This window comes from Megascapheus bottae, chromosome 27 (genome assembly GCF_031878675.1).
Source record: "Megascapheus bottae isolate mThoBot1 chromosome 27, mThoBot2.hap1, whole genome shotgun sequence".
Lineage (NCBI taxonomy): Eukaryota > Metazoa > Chordata > Mammalia > Rodentia > Geomyidae > Megascapheus > Megascapheus bottae.
The window spans coordinates 12180430-12205168 of NC_143535.1; the positions used below are offsets into that span (position 1 = coordinate 12180430).

General features: G+C 36.2%; 1 protein-coding gene across 5 annotated transcripts in view; it reads right to left on the reverse strand.

The window, feature by feature from the left end:
• Positions 1-1473: 1473 nt before the first annotated feature.
• Gria4 (glutamate ionotropic receptor AMPA type subunit 4) overlaps positions 1474-24739 on the reverse strand; it is a 259884-nt gene continuing 236618 nt past the window's right edge. The window contains exons 15-17 of one of the 5 annotated variants that reach the window (XM_090319597.1): positions 10820-10934; positions 8154-8288; positions 1474-3994 (exon numbers count right to left, since the gene is read on the reverse strand). In XM_090319597.1, the coding sequence (XP_090175723.1) occupies positions 3830-3994; positions 8154-8288; positions 10820-10934 (415 nt within the window). In that variant the 3' untranslated portion in view covers positions 1474-3829. Of the gene's footprint in view, positions 3995-8040; positions 8289-10819; positions 10935-16044; positions 16160-24739 lie in introns of those variants that run through there. The other 4 variants (XM_090319592.1, XM_090319593.1, XM_090319595.1 and 1 more) reach the window with 4 other exon arrangements.

A 24739-nucleotide genomic window follows, 5' to 3' on the forward strand; every position in this document is an offset into this window, starting at 1 on the left:
TAGGGCTGGCAATAATGCTTAGTCAAAGATTTACTATAATTTGTTTGAACATGTATACCATGTTTAAGGCTAAGGGTTCCCTTAGCCATGAAAAACAATATAAAGCAGAAATACAAAGACTAGCCTTGTTTAAGTTAATGTCCTCCTAGCAAAGGGTATGAAAGATAATTTTTTTAAGCAATGTTATTTTCACAAATAGGAGGCAGCCAAATCTATAAAACTTATCTTGACAAATTCTTCAAGATAGCAATTTGATTTTTATTGCAATTACCACTAAATTATTGTGATATATTGGGTTATTGTGTTTTCTGGGAAAATTACTTGAGTATTTTTTAGTGATACTTAGCATAGCATATTTTGTTAATGTATTAATACATAAACACTAAACACTTATTTTGTGCTATGCTTTAGGGAAATGGACTAAGTTGATTATCTATAAATGAGAAGACCAGGTTACCAGCAAGTCCAGTAATAGACTGGCATTTGAATTGAGTGTTGCAAAGTGATTCTCTTCAGATCCTTCAACAGAATGTGAGGGCTTTTTAGCATTTTCATCTGTACTCCACTGACTTTGAAGCTCAGGTAGCTTCAAAGTTTAAACTTAAATATATTTTTTAAACTTTACCATGTTTTTAAATCACACGAAATCAATCCCAGTTACTTAGGAGGCTGAGATTTAGAGGATCAAAGCTAGCCTGAGCAGAAAAGCCTGTAAGATTCCATCTCTAAAACTAGCCAAAAGCTGCACTGGAAGTATAGCTCAAGTGGTAAAGCACCATCCAAGGAAGCATAAGGCCCTAAATTCAAACCCTAGGACTGCCAAAATATAAAAGAAGAAAAAAATTCACCTGTCCAAATTTTATAGCAATTTATCTCACAGGAATACAGACATAGCAAATTTAAGCTTTTATATATATATCCGCCAGTCCTAGGGTGTGAACTTAGGGCCTGAGTACTGTCCCTAGGCTTTCTCAAGGCTAGGGTTCCACCACTTGAGCCACAGCACGACTCCCGAGGAGTCCAACCCAGGTCTTCATGCATGCTAGGCAAACACTCTACCACCAGGTCAAACTCCTGGGCCCTGGAAAAATATATATTTTTTATTCTACAAAAATAATAGCTCTGTAACCAACACACACTTTACTGAAAGCTATCTTTAGAAGTATCTATAAAAACCCAGCCAAATCCTTATTCCTAGTTCCTTAGCAATCACATCTTTCTCTGTTAAGCCACAGCTGCGTATCATTATTAGAGAACCTTCTCATCCAGCCAGAAAATTATCAAATCTCTTTTTCTTGCTAATGTTTCTTTTTAACTACTTTTTCTGGTATTCTAGAAAACAACCTGAAATCAACCAACCTTTGGCTTTCATTCTGCCCCACAATATGCTTAGCATACTCTCTAGGTACTATTATTTAAAAAAAATGAGTTCCTACTTCTGTTTAATTAATTCAGTTCAATTCATTCTTTCATTCAACAAATATTTATTAAGCACCTACAATATGCCAGGCACTGTGCTGGGTGCTGGGGATACAAGTGTGAACAAGATAGACACAGTCCCTGCCCTCAAAGAGCTTACAGTCTAGTAGGTTTACAGACGAGTACACAGGCAATTACACTGCATTATGGTGAGTGCTGTGAATGGGAAGACACATTAAGAATGGCACCTAACTCAGTTTCACAGGCAGGGCATGGTAGAAACTCATGGAAATCTTCCCAGGGCAAGTAAAATATAATTTAAATGCTGAAGGATGAGTGTGAGCTAGGCAGAGGAGATGGGGTTAAGTTAGAGACAGCAAGTAGTATCAGCAATATTCTGTGTGCTGCTTTGCAGGTTCATTTAGTGGAAGGGGGAAGATGAGCAGGAACAGAAGTCTTTGAAGACATAACCAAGGGCCAGATAATAAGGAGGACTCATTTTCTTTGCTTAAGAATTTAGAAGGTTTCCTGAGGGGACAGTACATATATGCCTTACCAGATAAGTGCTTTCTAAGACTGCTCTTTCTGCTATAACAGACATCAAAGGAGTGGTGGAGGTTTTAAGAGTTGATGGAAGAAAATCAATCCTTGACCTTATCCATCTGAGCTTCCATGATTTCACACCGTAGGCTCTCTCCAGCTTTTCTCATGGCATGCACTCCCCAAAGGGGCCATTAGCAGACATGACTTTGGCGACTGCTCACCCACAAAGCTCTTATCACCTTCTCCTCCGATGAAAACTCCACTCATCCTTCATGGCTAGACCTGTGGAATCATCCTAAATTGTGCTTTCTGCCAAGATCTCTCACTATACAGTTTTCCATTTGTATTATGTTACTTACTATTTTCAATAAACCAAACCTTCTTTTGTAGCATGTCACTTTAATCCACACATAGAAAATATTTTCTATAAATAAATAAGCATACAGTTTTCTTCACAATTTCCAGGTGGAAACAAAGCCTACGGATTAATTTGTTTATTTGTGGCCTACTCCAAGCTATTAGTGCCTTCAAAATATGTAATGGAAAAATAGGAATGAGAAGTCCAAAAGATACATAGATTATGCAGCAAAATACAATCAAGTAAAAATTCCAATGCACAGTTACAGAGGATGTTGTTGTTAGGGCAATGATTAATTCCCAGACTCAAAAACTCCATCTTTGACAATTCAGTCTTCTAACAATCAAAGATCTGTAAAAAGACAGCTTAGTATGCAAAAAAAAATTATAGAGCTAGCTACATTTTCCAGTATGGTCCACCACTTGACTTTTACAACCCCTTGTATTATCTCATAATTTCTCAAATGACTTTTATAATAATAGAAAACACAACTTTTAAGCTTTGTAGATATCACAAGAACATCTGTTGTTTTTTTCTTTTTGGTGGGTACAAAAACCACAATTTTGTACACAGAACAAGATTATAAATAATAGCAATAACATGAGTGACCCGTAGTCTCTTTTGTTTCTACCTTGACAGATGATTTAATGTCGACATTTCTTCACTTTTTGCTCCTGGTTGTGAAACAAATGCAATCTGTGAACCGACTTGTGTTGACACAGTGAAAAATAACAGCAAACGAGAGGATGATCAACAACTTTTATATTTAAAAAAAAAGTCTCTAAAGTTTATTACAGTGATGGCATTTATATCAATTATTGCAATGTATTTTTCCCTAAGATGGTTAGAAAAAAGAATTGTGTTGTCCTCTATTGAATTTACGTCAGTTAAAAAGCAAGCATGTTTCAGGTATTTGTTTTTTTTTTTTTCCAAAGTGTAAATACTTCCTTTAAATTTTTTTTCACAGGATTTACATATTTATTATTTCCTTATCACAGTTTAGAGATTTGTTTTCTCAGCCGGAGATGCTTCCATTGGTTCTGCGGGCGTTCTGCACACACACAGGTCAGCATGTTCGTCGACGTGTAAAATAACCATCTCGTCCCTTATTCCGTGACGACGAAGGCCTTTCCGGGCAAGAATGTCACAGGCGAATGCGCTAACTGGCAAGTCTGATTAGTGTTGTGTTGCTGTTGTTGTTTTTAAGTCCACTCAAGTGAAATTTTGTTGCTGTGAACACACCCAATCCCAGCTCCCTCCCACAACAAAAACAAAGAATTCCCCTAGATGGTGAGTTGTCCTGATAGAAAAATCTGAGAGTTTGGGTTTCCGAGCTGAGCTCATGCGCAGGTTTGCTGTTGCTGACATCCGCCGCCGCGCTAGGATGTCATTCCCGCCCAAGGTGTTCAGCCACGCGTCCCTGGGTTGGGGGTGGGGGGTGGGGGGGGGCTGCGTTTCCATCAGTCATCGACACAGTTTGATTAAGGCACTCAATTATGTTTTTGGTTTTTATGGTAGGTCCGATGCAATGACAGCCAATCCTGAACTTTGTCTAATTGCAGTTCCAGCGTGGACGGCCTTGGGGCAGTCAGGGGTCAAGACTCGGCCATTCTCTCCCACGCTTCCAGTGATGGATAGCCTGGCTTTGTTTCTTATGGCTTCAGAAAAGGTCAGCTGGGTGGCATGGAAAGGAAACACAAAGAACGGGACGTGTCATAATGTTACTGTGCCTTCAACCACATGTGACACAACCAACATAAAAATAAATAAATAAATCCGGAAATAGTAATTAGACATCTGCATTTTCCATATATTTTTAAGTCATATGCAAACTGCTTAGAAAGAAAGGAAAACCCCAATGCCACGAAAGAACTAATCAGCCTGAAATTTATGGGTCCCACTTATTTAAACACTAATTCTAAGGGGGTAAAAAAAAAAATCATAAAATCAGGTTTGTGTAGCAAAGCTGGGAAGAGAACATCTTTTTAGCTTGCTGTACTTTATACCCTAGTACTTTCGGTGGAACTTCAGAGCTCCTTTATTTTGGATAGCATTCTTTAAATCATAATCATTTCTTTTAGAAAATGTCTTCTTTATAACTTGTTTTGAGAGATTGTCCTGTTTCCTAAACACAGACCTATCCACAGACAATTTCATTCATTCACATGAGTTACAGACATGACTCAACAGTGCGATTAGTGACAGATAGTTTAGGCCGAATATCAAACTCAGGATCCTATTTTAACAGTCACTCTGAAGAGGGGTATACCTAAACCAGTCATGTTTTGGTACCCACTGCAGGATCAATAGAGAGCTTCTCTTATTTAGGGCATGGGATTAATTAGGTCTCTGGATTCCTCATTAAATACTTATTCTCAGACTCAACAGGTAGCAGAAGATAACAGAGGAGAAACAGAGGGTTCAATTGTATAAATCGAATTACTGTTTGTTCATGTCTTCTATACTCTTTTAGTTGCTTCAGTCTGCACTGACTCACAAAGACAAAGGAGATATTTGCTATGCTCCTTTCATGACTTAGATCAACTCTCCTATAATTTATAGCTCTAATCCTGTGAATTTAGGATGCTGAGATCTGAGGACTGAAGTTCAAAGCCAGCCCAGGAAAGAAAGTCTGTCAGACTCTTATCTCCAATGAACTGCCCAAAAGCACTAGTTCAGGGACAGTACCCAGTCCCTGAGGTCAAGCCCCAGGATCAACACAAAGCAAAGCAAAGCAAAACAGAAAGCATTTTCAGAAGGCTTTTATCCCAAGGTCTACTTTATGCTCTCTTTTCTTTCTTATTGCGCTTGTTAAGAAAGGGGAAGTTCCTACACTTGGAAAACTCCATTTACTCTCAAACTCTTTGCTAGATTAATGCAATGAATCTTGGACAAGCCATAGAATGTGTGTGTGTGTGTGTGTGTGTGTGTGTGTGTGTGTGTGTGTGTGTGTGTGTGTATTGATACTGGGCCTTGAGCTCAGGGTACCATACTCTATTTTCTCTTTTTTCATCTGTTCTATCACTTTTATTTCTTATACTTATGTCACCTGCTTATTCCATAAAATGTCATCTCTGTTCATCTGGATGTGAACCCACTGTGGCTCCTCAAGATGGAAAACATTTTTTATAAACTTACATAGGATCTGAATCTGGCTAAGTTATTGTAGCTGCTTATCTGTCAATTCCAATACCAAATTCAATCTTATATTTCTTAAATAACCTTAATATATCAGTTATCTTTGAGGGATAATCGCTTTGAATTAGCTCAATTACATAGTGAAAGTTTCAAACTGGGGAAAGGAATTTGGGGAAAACATTACCAAAATATTACCAATCGTTTCATAATTATTTCATAATTTCATATTACCATATTTCCTTTTTTTGGTTAGTAGCATTGTTGAAAGGAAAAGCATTCATTTTAATTTGATGTTAAAATAAAAATTGCTTACTTTTAAATGTTCTCTATAGGTGGATACAGTTTCATTTACTCTGGAAATTACTGACTTAAAAAGAAAGCCACATGTTTCTGGGCACTGGTGGCTCACACCTGTTATCCTAGCTACTCAGGAGATTGAGATCTGAGGATAGCAGTTCAAACCAGCCTGGGCAGGAAAATCCGTAAGACTCTTAATCTCCAGTGAACCACCAGTAAACTAGAAGTGGCTCTTTAGCTCAAGTCGTAGAGGAGTAGCCTTGAGCTGAAAGATCTCAGGGCAACTGCCCAAGCCCGCGGAGTTCAAGCCCCACAACCAACCAAAAAAAATTAAAAATTAAAAAAGGAAAAAAAAGAAATCTAGATGTGAATGTTTTCATTTGAATTATATTGTCTTAAAATTTTAAATTTAGCTTGAAAGGTAATCTTTGGGTCAGTTTCAATGCCAGTTTCTTACTCAAAAATATTATTACATGTAAGTCACATGTTAATGAAGATAACCTGGGAATTCATACCTGGTTTATTAAATACACCAAAATTTATAATAAAATGGCATCCATAAGTATGCCTTTCTATAATTTCTAATATCCCTCTTCCTCTCTGTTTCTGGAGTGAGTCTCACTAAAGGTTGCCATATGAAAGAAAACTCAGTTTTAAAGGAGCAATAAAAAAGTTAGTACATCTTAAAAAAATTCTTATCAAAATTCAGTCAAAACAGCTGGCTCTTAAAACTGGTCAGGTATTGTTTTTCTCTGTGAAAAAAAAATCTTCTGTTTCTATGAACAAAGCATTCTCTTTATTGCTCAGTTTCTTATCCTATTAGAAGATGTAATCATCATGTTTTGATCTACAGGAATTAAGGGTACAATTCCTAATTTTTTTTAACACTATTGGGAAAGAAGCACTTTGGAGTTGTTACTATTCACTTGTATTCAGTCATCAACTTCTATAATATGGAATAAGCAATTAGATTGTGGTGAATGGGGATGGTTTTTTCCTTTTTTTTAAAGATAGGAACAATGGCTATCTTTAAGATACTTCCATCGTTTCTATGTCAATAAATCACAAAATCAAGGGCATTTATATGGCATTTGGTCAGATGTATATCTTACTAAAATTATATATATACATATATATATATATATATATATAACTTTGCGGTACATCAAAAGTCCTGAGTATCTCTTGAAGGTTCAAAAACCTTTAGGATGTAATCAGAATTGAACAGACTATTCACTAAGCTATTATATGTAATTTTAGAAAATGGTTTTGTAGAGGCTTGATTTTAGAAGAACAATAACAAATCCATTCAGATTTTATTGGAAAACCACTTTTTATAGTTACAGGAAAAGTAAAGGAGGCATTTAGATATTTTACGAAACAATGGTCTTTATCTCCTATATTTCATAGGATGCATAGTTTTTTATTGTAACACCATGATAGAATCAGAGTAAATGGGACCAATCTGGTTTGGTGGAAAGCAATTCTGAAGACAAAAAAGAAAGTGCAGAGTAGCTCACTGCAATTTGTTTTTATCTTTAACTGTATCTGTCCTATGGAGCACATATATTAGGGACATCTATGCTTCAAATATCTATTGCCCTTAGTGACATTATGAAAACAAAAGTTGAATCTCATCTAATAGATGTGTTTGTGGTAAAAATTCAAGCAATAACCTCTCTCCTCTATAAAGTGCTGGCTCAAAGGGCTATTATCAGAAGAACCAACATTTGTGCTTCACAGATATAGACAGATGGCCAGTGTAAAGCAAATTAGATGAGGAGGTGAAGTTCAGTAAGTTCATACTATGTGCTTTTGAGCTTTTGTGTATATTATTTCTTTAGAAAAAATAATGCTATGTAAAAAACAATTGGCAACTCAGAACAGGTTTTTCCTTTGATAGTGCATGTCCTAAACATGAATTTCATAAAGATTTGCCTGATCTCTGTTAGGAAGCCCACATCTAATTTCCAATCTCTCCCAAATTTAAAGGAAATCATACTAGTTGAATCATTTTGCAGAACAATCCTAGTTGAATCATTTTGCAGAACAATCCTAGTTGGCTTTTGCCTTTCTGACCCTTGCAATGCAGATATCTATTGGCAACATAAAGTTTCAAACAGGACTTCTGCAGCCAAAGAAAATCAAACCACTTTACACTCAAGTTTCCAAAAATAGAAAGCTCTAATTAGAAGCAAGCAAAATATCACCACTGGACAGACAGGTCACAACACTGCGTTCACAGGATGCATTCTCCACTCACTGTCGTAGACCCTAAATCCTACCCCTAAATTTTAATACTTTCGGTTCCATATACGTTGTAACCTTCTCTATAGGTTGCTAAATTCTGGGTATTCTGCGAGGAAGTTGGGTTAAAAGTCTGTGCACTCTTTGCCACCTTCATTCTCTTCGCTTCGGCCCTGGACTTGTAACAGAACTCTATCAAAGCCACCAGCATTGCCAAGCCCAAGCCTCCAACCAGAATGTAGAAGACGCCTGCTACGTTGCTCAGGCTCAAGGCACTCGTCTTGTCCTATAGAGGATAGAGACACCAGAGTTAACTGCCGAAGTGTCACATGCAACAGGTAAAAAGCACGCATAAAATCCAAACAGCCAATTAAAGTAAATGCTTCATTTAACCTTAAAGTACTTATAAAGATAAGTCACTAATGTAGGTTTATGGATTGAAGCATAAAGCTTACAATTCTCAAAAGTGAAATTATAATTACCAATAAATTAAATGCAATTACATTTAATAAAATCAACAACATTTTATTGCTATTAAATAAGCTGTGAAAACCACTATACTTAGCCATGTACAAGCATTTGTATATTGACATAGGGTAGCAGAAGTGGGTTTGTTATGATTTTGAAAATGACATATTTAATATCCAATTATGTGGGATGGGGGACCTCTTTTAGCATTATGTCTTTTAAAACAGAAATCTAGTGTTTAAGGTTTACCTTATCTTGAATACATTGAACTCCCTACTTCCTACTTAAGGATCTTTAAGCTATTACTGTCACATTCTGCTAATCATCACTTTACCAAATATTAAGTATATATCATTTGTTCTTTCAGTTATAACTACAGGGGAAATCTCATGAAAAATATCACTTTTGCATATTCTATACTATTTAGGAATAAGGATATATGTAATTTGTATATACATAACTTAGGTAATTCTCCTAGATAATTTTTAAAGATACATAAATTACCATAGCCAATTGAGAAATAAATTGTATAGGGGAAAATTTATAATTTTTTTATAGATTGGAAAAACAAAGTTCTACTCCCATTTAAAATATTTAATTGCCTGATGTTTTAAGACCTCTTATTCTTTCGAGATCTACTACAAATTATTTTATAGTAAATCTGTAATGGTAAATCATTCAAATTATTTTATAGTAAATCTGTAATGGTAAATCATTCAGAATTCAGAATTGTTCAAAAATTATAAATTGAACTTACTATGTAACACAGTTCCAAAAATATTTTGGCAGACAATCTGAAGAAGATTCTGTAGCCATCATTTTATCTGCAACATGTTTTGTGCAGAATGTGATTCAGATCTTAAATCTTTTTTTTTTTTTTTTTTTTTTTTTTTTTTTGTGGGTCATGGGGCTTGAACTCGCCCTCAGCCTGGGCGCTGTCCCTGAGCTCTTCAGCTCAAGGCTACTGCCCTACCCTTGAGCCAAGCCCCACTTCTCATTTTCTAGAGGTTAATTGGAGATAAGAGTCTCAGGTCCTTTTGTGCTTGGGCTGGCTTTGAACCTTGATCTTCAGATTTTAGCATCCTGAGTAGCTAGGATTACAGGCGTGCGCCACCATGCTGGGCTTAAATCATTTTTATTAGAAGACTGTTTAGTTCAAAAGATACATATACATCTCCTAAGTCATGATATCAACTGATTAGACCACAAATTTTAGGGTGGTTGTCTTTCAAGTAAAATCACTTACTAATGATTTTATAGATGTCCCCTGATTTGCATCGTTTTACTATTTCATTATCTGGCTAAGCTTTCCTCATTCCACTTTGGCTCAAAGGTAGACAGAAGTAATTAAGTATAAGACCTAGAAAGGGATTGATTAACTTGACTATGTCTCCTTCTTAAATTAATTGAAGTTCTCCATTTAAGCCAGTCATCTGTTTAATGCCTATGAATAACCAATAATTAGTTTTCTTCTTAGAAGAGATTATGGGGGAAAAAAAGGAAAGAAGAACTCCAAGAATCTTCAACTGGCTTTGAGACAATTAATTCTGTTCAATTAACATGTGTAGATATTTTGATTCACCAATAAACTTGTTGTATTTGTTAATAGGATAAGAATAGAGATGTTGTAGTCAACAGAATTTGCCTTATGCATTTCTGCATTGTTCTAAAGAGAACTCATGAATCAAAGGTTTGAAACTCAAGGAAAGAATGTGTAACTACCAATATAAAAAAAGAAATTTTGAATGGGAGAACATAATTGGGAAGATTTTCAGTTTGTCAGGACAGAAGTATAACACAATCCCTGAACTAAAGTGGAATGTATGGTAAATGGTGACAAAACATTGAAATTTAATATATTTAGCATCTTTTTTTTTTCTGGGTGACTACTTATCCATTTTTTGTTTTGAGACTATATTAGCTCTTGAAGTAGTAATAGTCTCTTTCTGAAATGAAACCTTAACAGTAAAGAAAAATACTGCTTTTACTAGTGGTACATACTTTTTTTAAAAAATTGTATTTTATGTTAGGGCAACGTATAGAAGGGTTACAGTTACATTCGTCAGGTAGTGGGTACATTACTTCTTGAACATTGATAAGTGGTACGTACTTTTGAGGATCCTATGTAAGAAATTTTAATTTGAGGTCTTTTAAAATAGTTAATTTTAGTTTATTTTAAAACCATTAGGGAATAAAGTTGCAGTTTCCTAAAAAGATGGTCCCTGTGGTTGCAGGCTATGGCACTGTTTTCTGATTTAGGCAGTGGCTGGGAGTATGGAGAGATAGTGGTTTTGAGGGTTTTCGTGTACTTTGTGAAGGCAAGAGGAGGCCCGAACCTCAGCGACTGACCTTGCTTCCCGAGTCCTTGGGTCCACATTCACCTTTATCGTACCACCATTTGTTTTTCAGCTTGTCTAAGACGCCTGCCTCACTGAGTTTCAAAACGGCAAGGTTTACAGGAGTTCTTCACGTGGAAAATAACATAAATAACATTATCTATGTTATTTTATGTTATTCAAGTCAAACCACATTAGAATCGCATGGCAAAGTGACAGAGCAGAGGCCACAGCGGTTGCTATGTCTTATACTGTAGGCCCACGTTTAGCATCAGACATAAAACTGGGACCTGCTCCATCGCTTTAGGTAACAGGCACATACTGCTAGGGAGAACTGATAAATAAAACGTATGCAATTACTGTGAATCCAAAACTATTGGCTCAGATTAGGTTTTCTTTTTAATTCCCCACCTCTCACATAACATGTGGTACTCATTCAAAAGCCAGATTTTTTTCTTTTCTCTTTAAAAATTAATGTAAGTGAGTTTAGGCTGACAGACTTAAACAGAAGCTATATAGGAGTGACTTCAAGGTGAGTGCTTTATGACTTACTAGTATAGTATTATACTTTATGCTCTAAAAAATATGTCAGAAGTATCAGTCAATAAACTGACTCCATAACTTTTATTATCCAAGACCAAGCTCACAGAATTGTGTGTTCGGTGTCTGGACCAAGATCACCACAGGAAGAGGAAGGTCATCTTACATACTTTAATATTGATAGTTTCTATCTGAATTACACTATTTAACTTGATTTTCATCTATCTTTTGAGTTTGCCATATTGATATGCTCTAAGTACAAGGTCAAGTGACTACATTGTCTAATTTATTAACAATAAATTAACAGTAGTCTGAGGTAACCAAGATTTTTTTTTTTCTGACCAGGCAAAGTCCTCTGAACTAGAATGTTCTTTTTTTCCCTTTCCTACCATCTCTGATTCCTTTATTACTAAATATCATACAGAGAGTCTTGAGGAAGATGTCAGCCATCACCCAGTATCACTATTCGGAGTAATCTTTCATCATCATCCTAGAGCTAAAGATGAAATGACAACCTCGGATTTTGTGTTGCTCTTTTTCTTGTGGCCAGTTGCTTTCTGTTTTATTTTGCTGGAGACTGGCAGCATTCTTCAACTGCCATTTTAGCTGGCTGAATGGTTTAGTGTCTCACTTCTAAGAGAAGTTGAGTGCATGTGGTAGACATATGTCTTTACTTGGGTCACCAAGAGATGAATTCCACAAGCTTCCCAATGAGGTTAAACATTAATAGTGATGGTGATAGTGATAGCACTTGCTATAAGCCAGGTACGGTAGAAAATATCTCTCACTCACTCTTTATAAATAAAGAAACCAAGGCAAAGAGCTTATTCAACTACGTATACATCCAGGTATCAACTACTGCTAAGGTTTGTGATCATGTTTGTGATCAAGACAAATGAGTTTCAGGTTAATTGAGTTTTCTGGTTAAAACTTAAACCTATTTTTCTCCCTAATATTAATATTGAAAAATATTTCTAAAATGTAAGTTTCTCATTTGAGAAGGTTTTCAATCCAATTTAAAGTTTGTATTAATGTTGTAAGAGTTCACATTTATATGATCCTAGAATATTAAATTTTTAAAGTAAAATAACTGTATAAGCATTATTTGATATTCTTTTAAAGAGCTTAGTTTGGGCATAGATAATTGGGGTGCTAAGATTAATTCAGTTATGTGTTGGGGGCTCATGCCTGAAATCCTAGTTACTTACAAGGCTGAGATCTAAGATCACAGTTTAATGTCAACCAGGGCAGTCTATAAGACTTTCATCTCCAATTAACTACTAAGAAAACCAGAAGTGGAGCTATGGCTCAAATGGTAGAGCACTAGACTTGAGCAAAAAAGCTCAGGGAAAGTGTCCAGACCTGAGTTCAAGCCCCAAAACACGCGCACACACACAAATTCTGTTTATTTTCTACCATTGTTTTTCCTTCATGTTTGAAGTGACTACAAGAAAACTACACCTGTGGGTCGATTGGTGAATTATTAACACCAGGAAGCAAAAGGTATTCCTCTCATTCACTTTGTAAAGCAGTAGATTTATAAGAGCAGGCGATCTCTATGTTGAAATTACTTTAAATTCAGAGGAAGCTTTTTCTTTGAAGTAACACTAGGAGAGATTTTTGGTATGGGGACTTGGGTTACCCAAACTGGATATTTAAAAAACCTGAGGTCAAGCAATCCTGCTCAGCCTCTGGTTGCTAGCTCGCTAGTTCCTTTACACAAAAACAAAAACAAAAACCACACAGGTAAATTGTGTTGGCCTGTACTGGCATTTGTTGAGTGGGATGGGCTAACGGGGGGGGGGGGTCTTAGTGCTTAAAAGCAGAGGCCAAACAAAGCAGAGACTCACCTTTGGCTCTCTTCTAGAAAAGACAGTTTGTGGATTAGACGAAGATCAGCTTTCAATGGCCTCTGCCATGTGAGGTATTTTTCTTCCTATTCTCTTTTTTTATTTCTCCCCCACTTCCATAGGCTGTCGGTGTCCTTTCTGCTATTTACTCCAGCAGCCCGGTCTCAGAGGACAAGTTTAGACGGGCAGTTTTGAATCCAAGTTCTTACTATTAGCCAAACTTAAATGTTCAGTGTGAAAGACAAGATTGCACATGAAATACAATACACAGAGACTCTCTGAGGGTCAGCTTTTTACTTTTTTTCTTCCCCATACCTCCCCAACAGTTTGTGAATGCATTATCTTCTATATTCTGAAACCTGCATTCATTTTCCTGGCTGTCATAAAGAGAACGTGTATCAAGCCAGACATGGGTTGTCTTCTTCAAAATGCCAAATCATGGCCCAGAATTGTGTGATCTGATTTAATTTCTCCATTATTTTGTGATTATGTCTACAAAATGATTTTAATGAATGCCCATATCCATGTGTATTGACGCAGTTAAATCTATAGTGAGAGAAAAGGTAAAATAGAGAACGGGTGCTTTAACAGTTATTAGTGTTGGGATGACTGATGGTTGCAGACATTGCCAAAATTCTCAACTGAAATCGGGATTTAAAAGCTCAGATAGTAGCATAAAAGCCAGTGTATGGTTTTACTTAGACTAAGCCGTGTAAGATTAATCAAAAGGGGAGGTATGTTTTATTTACTGTAATCTGTATTTTTAATATGGCTTATTGCCAATTTATGTATGTTACTTGTAAGAATGAGTAATGGACATTTTGTGGCCATTAAAACATGACTGGATAGTAATAATAGTAATAATATCGAAGGACCAAACTTTCAGATACTTTACTGCATCTCTTCCTGTCGCTCATATCCCCTGTTAACTATTCATAGTTGATGACTGTTATGATGAGAACCTGGTAGAGCTGGGAATGGTTTTCAGGTAAATAGGATACTAATTATTATACAGTATGATAAGAAAGCTGCCACAAAGGCTTGAATAGTTCAGCTCTTGGGTATACAAAGTTCTAAGTGCCTTGAGGGAAAAGACAGTAGATAATTCTTTCTTTCTCCATAGGTCCTGACACAGTACCCAGTGGAAGCAAACATTTAATAATTTGCAGCTGAATGGACATGGGAGCTGTGTGTCAACAGGACTCCCTAGGTCTCCACCATTTCCATCCTGCGTATGACAGGTGAGTCACTGCATCCTCACAGGAACTTGTCTTCCCTTGTGAGGAACAAGCGTTCTCAGATAAAAGTGGTAATCCCACAAGCCACGATTTTAGCAGACTTAAACTTATCTTTACTGTCATCATGTAACATTTGTCTCTCCTGAGTTGATTTTTTTACACTCAACAAAGCCAGGTGTTCTACTTAATTTAGTACATTTCTCATCCTTTTACCTTTGTATGTATGGGAAGATCAGCCAAACAGGAGAGGCAAGGAAAGTTTAAAAGAACACCGATCACCTGAAGCACAAAATGGAATTGGAAAGGCAATTGCTTTCACCTGTTTATGCTGATGTAAATTAGGCCTGACCATTTAAAATACTACCTTTTGTATAACTTAGAGGTAGGGCATTATTGTGATTTATATTACAACAATTTTATGCTTTTGTGATAAATATTATGGCAATATACAACCTATTAGGATGTTTAGAATGGAGTTGGGAGGAGTTAATGACAGATATCTTGACATTTCTTGTAAACAGTTAAGTCTCTCTGGATTTATCTGGCCAAGTGTGGGAACTTGTAGAACAATAAGGAACCCGAAGAAGGACTTTTTTTTTTTTGGACAAGTCTTTACATCTGAAAAATGTATCCTAAAATTTAATTATCTTATGTTTTACATCAATTGGTGGCAGTTTCTCAGTCAGAATTTTCCCATTTTCTTTAAGTCTAAAAATCCTGACATCTAGAAAGGGTTCTGGGACACTAGTTTGTACTTGTTAATTGTATGTATACCTTTTTGAAATCTAGTTAAAAATGTAAACACTTTTTTTTTTTGCCAGTCCTGGGGACTGAATTCAGGGCCTGAGCACTGTGCTTGGGCTCTCTTCAAGACTAGTGCTCTACCACTTGAGCCACAGCATCACTTTGGGCTTTCCTATGTATGTACTACCGAGGAATCGAACCTGGGTCTTCATGCATGTTAGGCAAGCACTCCACAAACTCCTGGCCTGTAAAAACATTTTGTGAAGTGAAAAATAAGCCTTCAAGATTAAGACAAAGGGGAGTTGCTTTTTTGTTTTTGGTAGCTAGATCAGTTTTATAATTGATGCATTAATAGAAAACCAAAACCTGTCATTCTATCATGAAGTTCATACTGAATTTAAATGGGAGCCCTGTGAATTTTATGTGGGAAGACAAATCTCTACACAGGTCTATATGGAGTCAGGTCATTGCTGTTACTTAAGAAACATTTGGTAGATGTTCTGGGCAAGTGAAATAAGAAAACAAGTCAGACTTAAGCTGGTATTTCCTCGTGGTCTCTTCCCTAACTTGCTCTTTCTGAAATTCACATACCTTTCTTTCTTTCCAAACCATAGATACCTAGAACTGTTGGTGCCTGACCCTCAGCCTCTTGAAACCAGAATTTTTCAGAGTATAACCGCCACACTGGCTAGTGTGCCAAACAAATCGATGAGTGATTGCAAATATTTTTGCCTTGACAGTAATTGCATACTTTCTTGTAAAGGGATGTGACGAGCGACAATCCAGCTGTTGTGTGTAGGCCTCCCAGCAGATGCACCTATTACTTGACATACTGTTTACCCGCTTTTGGTGACATTGAGGCTAACCTTGGAGTCACCTCCCCCGCTGCCACATTCTCCTTTGTCGTACCACCATTTGTTTTTCAATTTGTCCAAGAGGCCTTGTTCATTCAGTTTTAAAACTGCGAGGTTAACAGCATTTCTTGAAACGATAAAACATATTTTGTAAGAAACTGCACAGCTGTTAAGATGTTAGAAGGAATGAGGACTTAAAGCTTCTCCCAGACGCTAAATAAACCTCTCATTTTGCCATCCTGCAGCTCCATCCACCAGAGTCCAAACCAAAGGCTAATTTCAAACATATTCTACATGCAGTATTTGGAGCTGTTCCATTTTCATAGTTGTTTATTGTCAAATAACGGATCTTATCAGCAACCAATTACATTAAATTTTCTCTTTTTTTTGCAAAGCAGTTAATAAACTTGAATGTACTAGTAATTATGTCTTGAATTCCTTTGCCTCTACAAATGTCAATGACCCAAAAGTGCCTGAAATAAAAAACATATTCCCTGAAGGAAAAACTCTAATATAAACAAAATAAGAATCCAACCATTTCTTTCCTGTACCGATTTCCTGACAAAGAGTATGGCTTATTGCTATTGTTTTTATCTGTGTGGATTTAGTTTGTTTGATTCTGCTGATGTTAGAATCTTAAGATTTTTCTGGCTGGATCAGTTAAATGGGCTGGAACTTGTGGAAGAAACTTTCTGGTAGAAGTCTAGAGTCAGGAGCAGCTTCTTAGTGCTAAGTTCTTGCAACTAAATTTTTGTGTTAATTTTTAAAAGCATGTGTGCTTTTGGGAAATCATCACATATCCAATTTGACTATTCAAATTAATTAAACACCAGGAAGTTATGTTGTAAATTAGATTTTATCTATTTTTTATAGAAGAGTAAGAGGCAGACTACTCTAATTACTTGTAACAGGATTTAAAAGTGTCATAGGCTCTTGCCTCCTATGCATTTGCTTTCCTTATTACTTCCAAGTTACAGTTTATAAATATCCACTGACTCTTTAAAGACAATTTTCCAGCAATTGAGATTTCTATTAAATCTAGGAAATGGCTGTGTTCTGAAGGAATCGGGATGTAGGTTAGGCTGTGCTTTCTGAGAACTCTTGAATTTGGTGATTACTTAAATGATGGATAAATCAAAGAATAAAATGAAACAAAATAATAACAAATAGCATGATTTCAATATTAACAAATAGCATGATGTCACTTAACAAAAAGCATGGGCTTTTTTTTTTTTTACCATCAAACAGCTTATTTCAGTGGTTTCTCTGTCTCCATGGTACATCCTTTTTCTCTGTGTGTTGGCCTCAGCCAAGCACAGATTCAACACACCCAATAGGTAAGCCATATACTCTAGGACTATTCTTTTAAAGATTTAGACTGCCATTTACAGAATGCTAATTCAATAGTTCAGCTGTTCTCCCCTTCCCAAGTAAGTGTCACAATTGGTATAAAAAAAAACATATCCTCAAATGAACAACAGCAATTCACTAAAAAGGGCCATATTAAAAGGAAGGCATGAATAAACAGTGACAGTGAAGATATATATTAAAAATTATTTTTGGAAGAGATAATTGGTTTAATCTGTTTTGTGTCTATAAGAAGTGAAACAAAGATACCTTTTTGTGTTGTATTCTTTTGATATAGGGTTTTGCTATGCAGCACAATTCTACTTCCAAATTAAATGATCTATTTGCTTTAGCTTCTCCAAGTGGTGGGAGTATAGGCATGTACCACTACACTTATAAAGTCGTATAGTAAGTTAAAATTACTAAAATCTTGATAAATAATACTTTTATCTTAGTTTTAAAGTTCTTTTTTAAAATTAAGTATCCCAATTGTTGTATATCTTGGTTTAGACCATTCTTTAGATGAAATAAACCATTTTATGAGAGGGTTATTTAACAAGGCTATTAGCTATATCCAAAGACACAGCACAAAGAAAAACAAAACAAAAAAAAGCAAAATAAAGGATGAATAAGGGAACAAAGCTTTATGCTAAGAAAACTGTTTAGAACCAAGCTATCTACAAAATTATTCTAAGATATGATCTAATACCATCTGATAGGCCATGTAAAAACAGTTCAGTTTCACACTGCTATCCATACATGTATGTCTTTAAATTTGATGGATATTATACATTTGACTGGCAGACAAATCACTGCCAAGTTCATAATCAAATTTCCTTCATATGGTTCTTCAACCAAGTCTTATATATGATGTTTAGTTTTCATCAGTGATATCACACAGAAGGCTCTTATAATATCTGGAGACCATTTTCTGTATTTCATGACATTTGTATGTTAAGAGTGCCTATGATTTTCTTTTCTTCTCTCTCTCTCTCTCTCTCTCTCTCTCTCTCTCTCTCTCTCTCTCTCTCTCTCTCTCTCTCTCTTTCTCTTTCTTTCTCTCTTTCTTTCTTTCTCTCTTTCGCCAGTCCTGGGGCTTGAACTCAGAGCCTAGCACTGTTCTCAGGCTTTCTCAATGCTACCACTTGAGCCCCAGAACCATTTCCAGCTTTTTCTGTGTATGTGGTACTGAGGAATCGAATCCAGGGTTTGGTGCATCTAGGCAAGCACTCTACCACTAGGCCACACTTCCGACCCTAAATGATTGTTGCCAGGCACTAGTAGCTCACACCTGAAATCCTACTTACTCAGGAAACAGATCCTAAGGATCAGGGTTTAAAGCTAGCCTGCAGGAAAGTCTCTGATAGACTTTTTTTTTTGGATAGTCTTGGGGCTTGAACTCAGTGCATGGGCACCTGTCCATGAGCTGCTTTTGCTCAAGGCTATCATCTACTACTTGAGCCACAGTGCTCAAGTGGTACTGAGGAATGGAACGTATGCATGCAAGGCCAGGATTCTGACTAGTTCATACTCCCAGGCCTGATTTTTCTCCCATTGTCTGCCTAACAACGTGATTTCATTAGATAATAAATTTATATTGATATTTAAACTGCAACATCAACAATACATGCAAGGACCATTTGTAATCTGTTCTATTTTATGAAATGGAATATTTTTCCATGTTGCTAATAAGAACCATCAAATGACTTTTAAACCAATTATACTAACCCACTTATTTTTACCAGACAAGGCCAAAGTATTTTTTTAACCCAACTAAATTAAGGAATCCTTAAATAGTCATAAGCCAGGTGAGGGAAATATGGGGATATGTAAGATACTTAATGATAGCTTTGGAATTTCCTTTATACATTTCAGACACGGACTTCAGAATCAGTATCAAACTCATATTGACTATGAAGAATATTCTTCCTCTATTTAGGTGTCCAGGAAGTTGTTGAGTCCAGCAGAATAATTCCTTTTTAATTGTATTAAGTGCAGCTCTTACAGACTAAAATCCATTGAAATGGATTGCTTTTCATTTAAAAAATGGAAAGGGAGGAAGAAGCAACAATAAATGAGCATATTTTTTCTCGAGGTGTAAGCCACACTGGAGAATTCAGGTGTGCAGACAGTCTGGCCTGTCCTGGATTATAACAGGATTGTCTTACCTGCCATGGCTGTTCTACCTGATGGTCTCAATGGAATCAGACATGGATTGTGGGCTGTAATGAATTCCGGGGCTTTTGGAAAACTTGGAGTGGTTGTATTCCTGGGATCTACATCATTATCCTCGAGCTTGGGACCCAATCTTTTTTTTTGAATACATTAACGCAAGGTAGGATTTTTCTTCAAGGTACACTAAATCTAAGCTGAGCTATTTTCCTCTGCCCTTTCCACAAATGACTTATCTTCAGATGCTATCAATTCAAGGAGGTATACTCTTGTCCTTATTTTAGGCTTTATGCATATATTTATCAAAAAATAAGATGCCATCGTATCATTTCTCTGGTGAGGTATAAAAAGTGTACAAATGATAAAACATCGATTTGGATCTGGAGGCATGACTTGGTGAAGTAGTGCTTGTCTCTGGGCAAGGCCCTGAGTTCAAACTTCGGTACTAGACAAAAAAAAGGGGAGGGGGTTTGGCCCTAAAACAAAAGAACAAACAACAAGCAAGAAAATCAAAGGAAAAAAAAAAGTAAAACTAGAGCATGTGAAGGTTTACATTTGACACTTTGTGCTGGAGGTGTGTTTCAAGTGGCAGGGTACATGCCTAGCAAACACTAACACCCAAATAAGTGAGGCTTCAGTTTGGTAAAGTACACTCATGATTTCTTGGATTTTTTTTTGACTATTAATTTAAAAAGCTTGGTAACAACACTAGAGTTTAAATCAGTATCTCCCCAGAGGCTATTCAGAGCACACAGTTTACTGCATAAACAATTTGCAAAAACATTGTTAATATGGATAAAATGAGTTTAGTTCCATTTCATTTAATAGAACAAACATTTCATTGTTGGCTATGATGCCAATAGCCTATGGATCTAGTACAGCTTACTTCTCTTAACTGTGGCATGATGGCACTGGGAGCTTTTAGTGTCTGAGCAGGATGGAGCGGTTATGGGACCTCCTGTGGTCCCCTTCTTTGAGTGCTCCATTAATGCTACATTCTCCCTTACATTGCCTAGAATATCGCTTTAAATTAAGATTCGTTTCATACTACCCCCAACAAATCCTTTGTTATTGTTAATTCAGGGCTTTGGCTCTGTCCCTGAGCACCTTTGCTCAAGGCTGGCGCTCTACCACTTGAGCCACAGCTCTGCTACTAGTGGATAATAGGTGGAGATGAGTCTCATGGACTTTCCTATCCAGTCTAGCTTGGAACCATGATTCTCAGATCTCAGACTCATGAGTAGTTTGGAGCTGGCCCAGTGAGGTTTCACGTCCATAATCCTATGTATTTTTTGAAAGTTTTAAACTATGTGAATTATAGAAATTGTGAAAAGCAAACTAGAATTGCTTCAAATCAGAAAAACAGGGCCGGGAGTTTGGCCTAGTGGTAGAGTTCTTGCCTAGCATGCACGAAGACCAGGGTTCAATTCCTCGGTACCACGTACATTCAAAACAAAAATTCAGAAAAACATTTTAAGTAAGGGTGATTTTAAGCTGATCATTGGTTCAGGAGAAAGGAAAATCATGTAATAATTCAACCTTACGTGGATGTCAATTTTGGAATTAAAGTGATACAAGTTTGAGTTTTCTTCATATTGAAAAACCAAAAAAGATACTCAGTATTATCAAGAATTTACTAAGATGGGAAACCTTCTACAAGGTTCAAATTAAAAAATCAAATTAAAAAATCAAATTAAAAAATAGTTTGCCTTTATAGGACAAGAGCTTTAAAACAATTTTTATCCTTGACCTAATTTTTGCCTTCGAAGACCAACTGCTAAGAAATTTGTGGAAGATACAGCAAAGAACTTATGATAAATCTTATAGCAGATTTATATATATAGAGAACAACTTACATATCCAAGTGAAAGCAATAACTAAGCATTCATCCCACTGGATAGAAGTTTGATTTAAATATCAAACCCCCCTGCAGGCGCCAGGAATTAGGCTTAGTGATAGAGTGCTTGCCTAGCATGCATGAAGTCCTGGGTTCCATTCCTCAGTATTGCATAAATGGAAAAAGGTGGAGGTGGTGCTGTGGATCAAGTGGTAGAGTGCTAGCCTTGAGCAAAGTAAGTTCAGGAACAGTGCCCAGGCCCTGAGTTCAAGCCCCAAGACTGGCAAAAACAAAACAATCCTTGTAACAAATACAGATTGTGAGACTTGAGTCTACTCCATCAGATTCTTCTGCATTAGATGTATTAAATATTATCTATTTACAAAGCTCTAAATATTATGATCTACAAAGCCCCTGAGGTATTGATATTGATAAGCACCTGTATCCATATAGTAGTGTCTTACCATTAAAAAAAAAGAGAAAATACAGTAACTAAGGTTAAAAAAAAGAATTACATTTTTGTATTTGTGATCCTAGCCTGATAACCTACATACATATCTAATATTAACGAAACAACATTGGGTGAGATTACAACAGATTTCTACCTGAGTAAAGGGACTGCAAGTGATTTTAACTCTATTTTGTTGACTCAACATTTTCTACATTGAAAAATTAGTAAAAACAAAACAAACTTCTGTAATGCAGTGGTTTACAGAACTGTTTTACAGAGGCTAAAACATGTTCTTTTTTGTATCAAATTCAACATGAGGGAGAATGATCTAGAAGTTATTAAGAATCTCAGAGAAAACGTTTGTTGGTTTTGATCGTGTTGTTCACCTTGCTCTGGTGCTCACTGCCGCTGGCCGTGCTGTGCTGTAGTTCAAAGGTTCTACCTCATCAGAAAGGGATGGTCAGGCACAGAAGTGAGAGTAATGCTCCAATGAGCAGGAGAGAGCATCAGAGAGCATCTGCAGGAGGCTAATGGAACTCTCACTGGCCTAGAGGGAAGCCTTGCTGTGTCATGTAAGTGTATATGAATAGGTGAGTCTCTCCTTTAGGCTAAAGAGTGACTGGGAATGGACTGGAATCCTATGAAGGGGGTCTTGCACATATGCTGGTTTTTAGGAAAACAGATTTTGTCGCTAACAACTCTGTTCTTTCCCAACTTAGAGACCTTAAGAGAAAAAAAAATACTGACTTTTTTGTCTAGAATTAAGAATTAACTTCCTATCCTACTTCATTCTGACTACAAGCTTTCTTTAAAGTAAAACTTGAGTTTCATATTGGAAAATTTAAAGTTCACCATACTATATGTATATATATGTGCATGTATGTGTATGTTGAAAAACTGAACTAATATGAACATATTTTCATGCAAAATGACTACATGCATTCCGTAGTTACATGATGGCTATGCTATAAATAAGAATTGCAAGTCCTGAGACCCATTTCATATACCAAGATAGAAGAGAAGCAAATAGAAAGTGAAAAGTTACTTTTCTAAATTATTTAATGACATCTCCTTACATAAAGGTGGATGGAGTAAGTCAGTAGAAAATCTCACTTCACAATGAACTCTAGAACCACATAGTCAAGTCGGCTGAGGAAAAAAATGTGTTGTTGTTAATCAGGAAAATAAAAAAATGGTCTCTGAAACCCAGTAAGCTGTCAAATGATAATGATTAGGAGCTAATATGTCTGTTTTTTAAGGAAGGGCATTTGTGTTCACAGTTGTAACCTTTATCAGCTATTTAGTCTGAAATACTCTGGAAGAACTCATTCTGACATTATCAATGCTTCACTAAGTTTTCAATTTAACTTGTAGCTCCGCTATTACTTTTCTTCCCAAATTATTCCTCTCAATAGACAAGCACAAGGCACTTTTTGCTTCATTGGGTTTCTGCATTCATCTCCCAAGGCAGAATTGGAGCTACAGTATTCTACATGTACATGCAAAAAAATTTTTTTCAAAGGCAGTAAGTTTTTGCTGCAGTTTGCTTCTGCCATAAGAAGTGAAGTTTGTGAAATTTTATAACTAGAAAGACAATAAGCATAATTGTTCGGAACATTCTAAAACTAATTTGCTAAGAAAGGGTTTCATGTCTTTGGGTTTTAGGTGATGAGTATGGTATGTAGCTAAGCTAGTAGATATTCCTTTGTAATTTCTACTTCAAATAAGTTGAGAATATTGGAATACATGGAGTAGACACCAGGCTAACTTCCAACAATTATATCTAAATTGTATGTCCTTGGGATTATTCCATGATAAATGCAATTGAGAACCAGTATAGAGGGTGTGAATCTTTGAAGAAATGCTTTGATTTCTGTGAGACTGTCAGTAAATATGTCAGAGAATGAGTTAAACACTTGACAATGTGAAAAATGTAATTATACTTTAAATGAGTGCTCTTGCAGGTAATTCTGACAGATATTTTTTATGCAGTTTACGTTCATGATTTTTGTCAGTAAAATTCTCTAATCTACTTGGGGAATTTGAAGAGTGGTGGGTATTTTCTCAGGACAAATGCACAGATATTCAAAAATTAACTGGCCTTCATTTGTGGGAAGTTCATTGGTCTTTGAAAGGAAATAATGAATAGAAAATAAAAGTATCTTTTTAGAATTAAAAAACAAAAGATACTTGCATTTACATGGTGAAGATATCAGTTATTCACATTAGCTACTATAAATTTGGTTTTACTTTTAATTTGGTGATACTTTTGGGGGTACTCTGGGAGATTACATGGTGACTCTCTCCTAGCCAGTGTCCCTTATATTAGCAAGTTTATACAAAAGGGAGTTTTGTTTCAAGATGAGCCCATAACACCTAGATTGAATTGCATGTTTTCACAGACTGGGATTCACTTTTCAGGTAGTGGTTATCCTTAGTCTCTAGTTTATAACAACTTAGTTGTTATATTCAATTTATGTGTGATGAGACAGGTGTTGTGCCCTTAATTTGGACAATGTCTTGATAGGATGGTGATGTAGGATGTCCAGACTTTGTCAAAGACTTTGGGTTGCTTCCTTTTCTAGACTATACTCCTTACGCTTCTCATAGGATTTTAAGATTTCTAAATTCCATGAACCACAGATCATATGATCTTTGTCCTTCTTTTGCTGTTTTCTACAAGCTTCTCATCAATTGATTTAAAGTCCTACAATTGTGAAGTCAACATGTGCATTTAAGGTTATCTCCAGGCTTATCCTTTTACAGATGTTTTCCCTAGACCCTAATGAAAGTTAGGTGACTTGTCCATCAGAGTCCAGCTGGACACAGGTCATCTGCCTTCTGGTCCAGTGCTCTTTCTCAGATACTATATTAGTCTTCTTTCTCCTGCTAGTATCCTT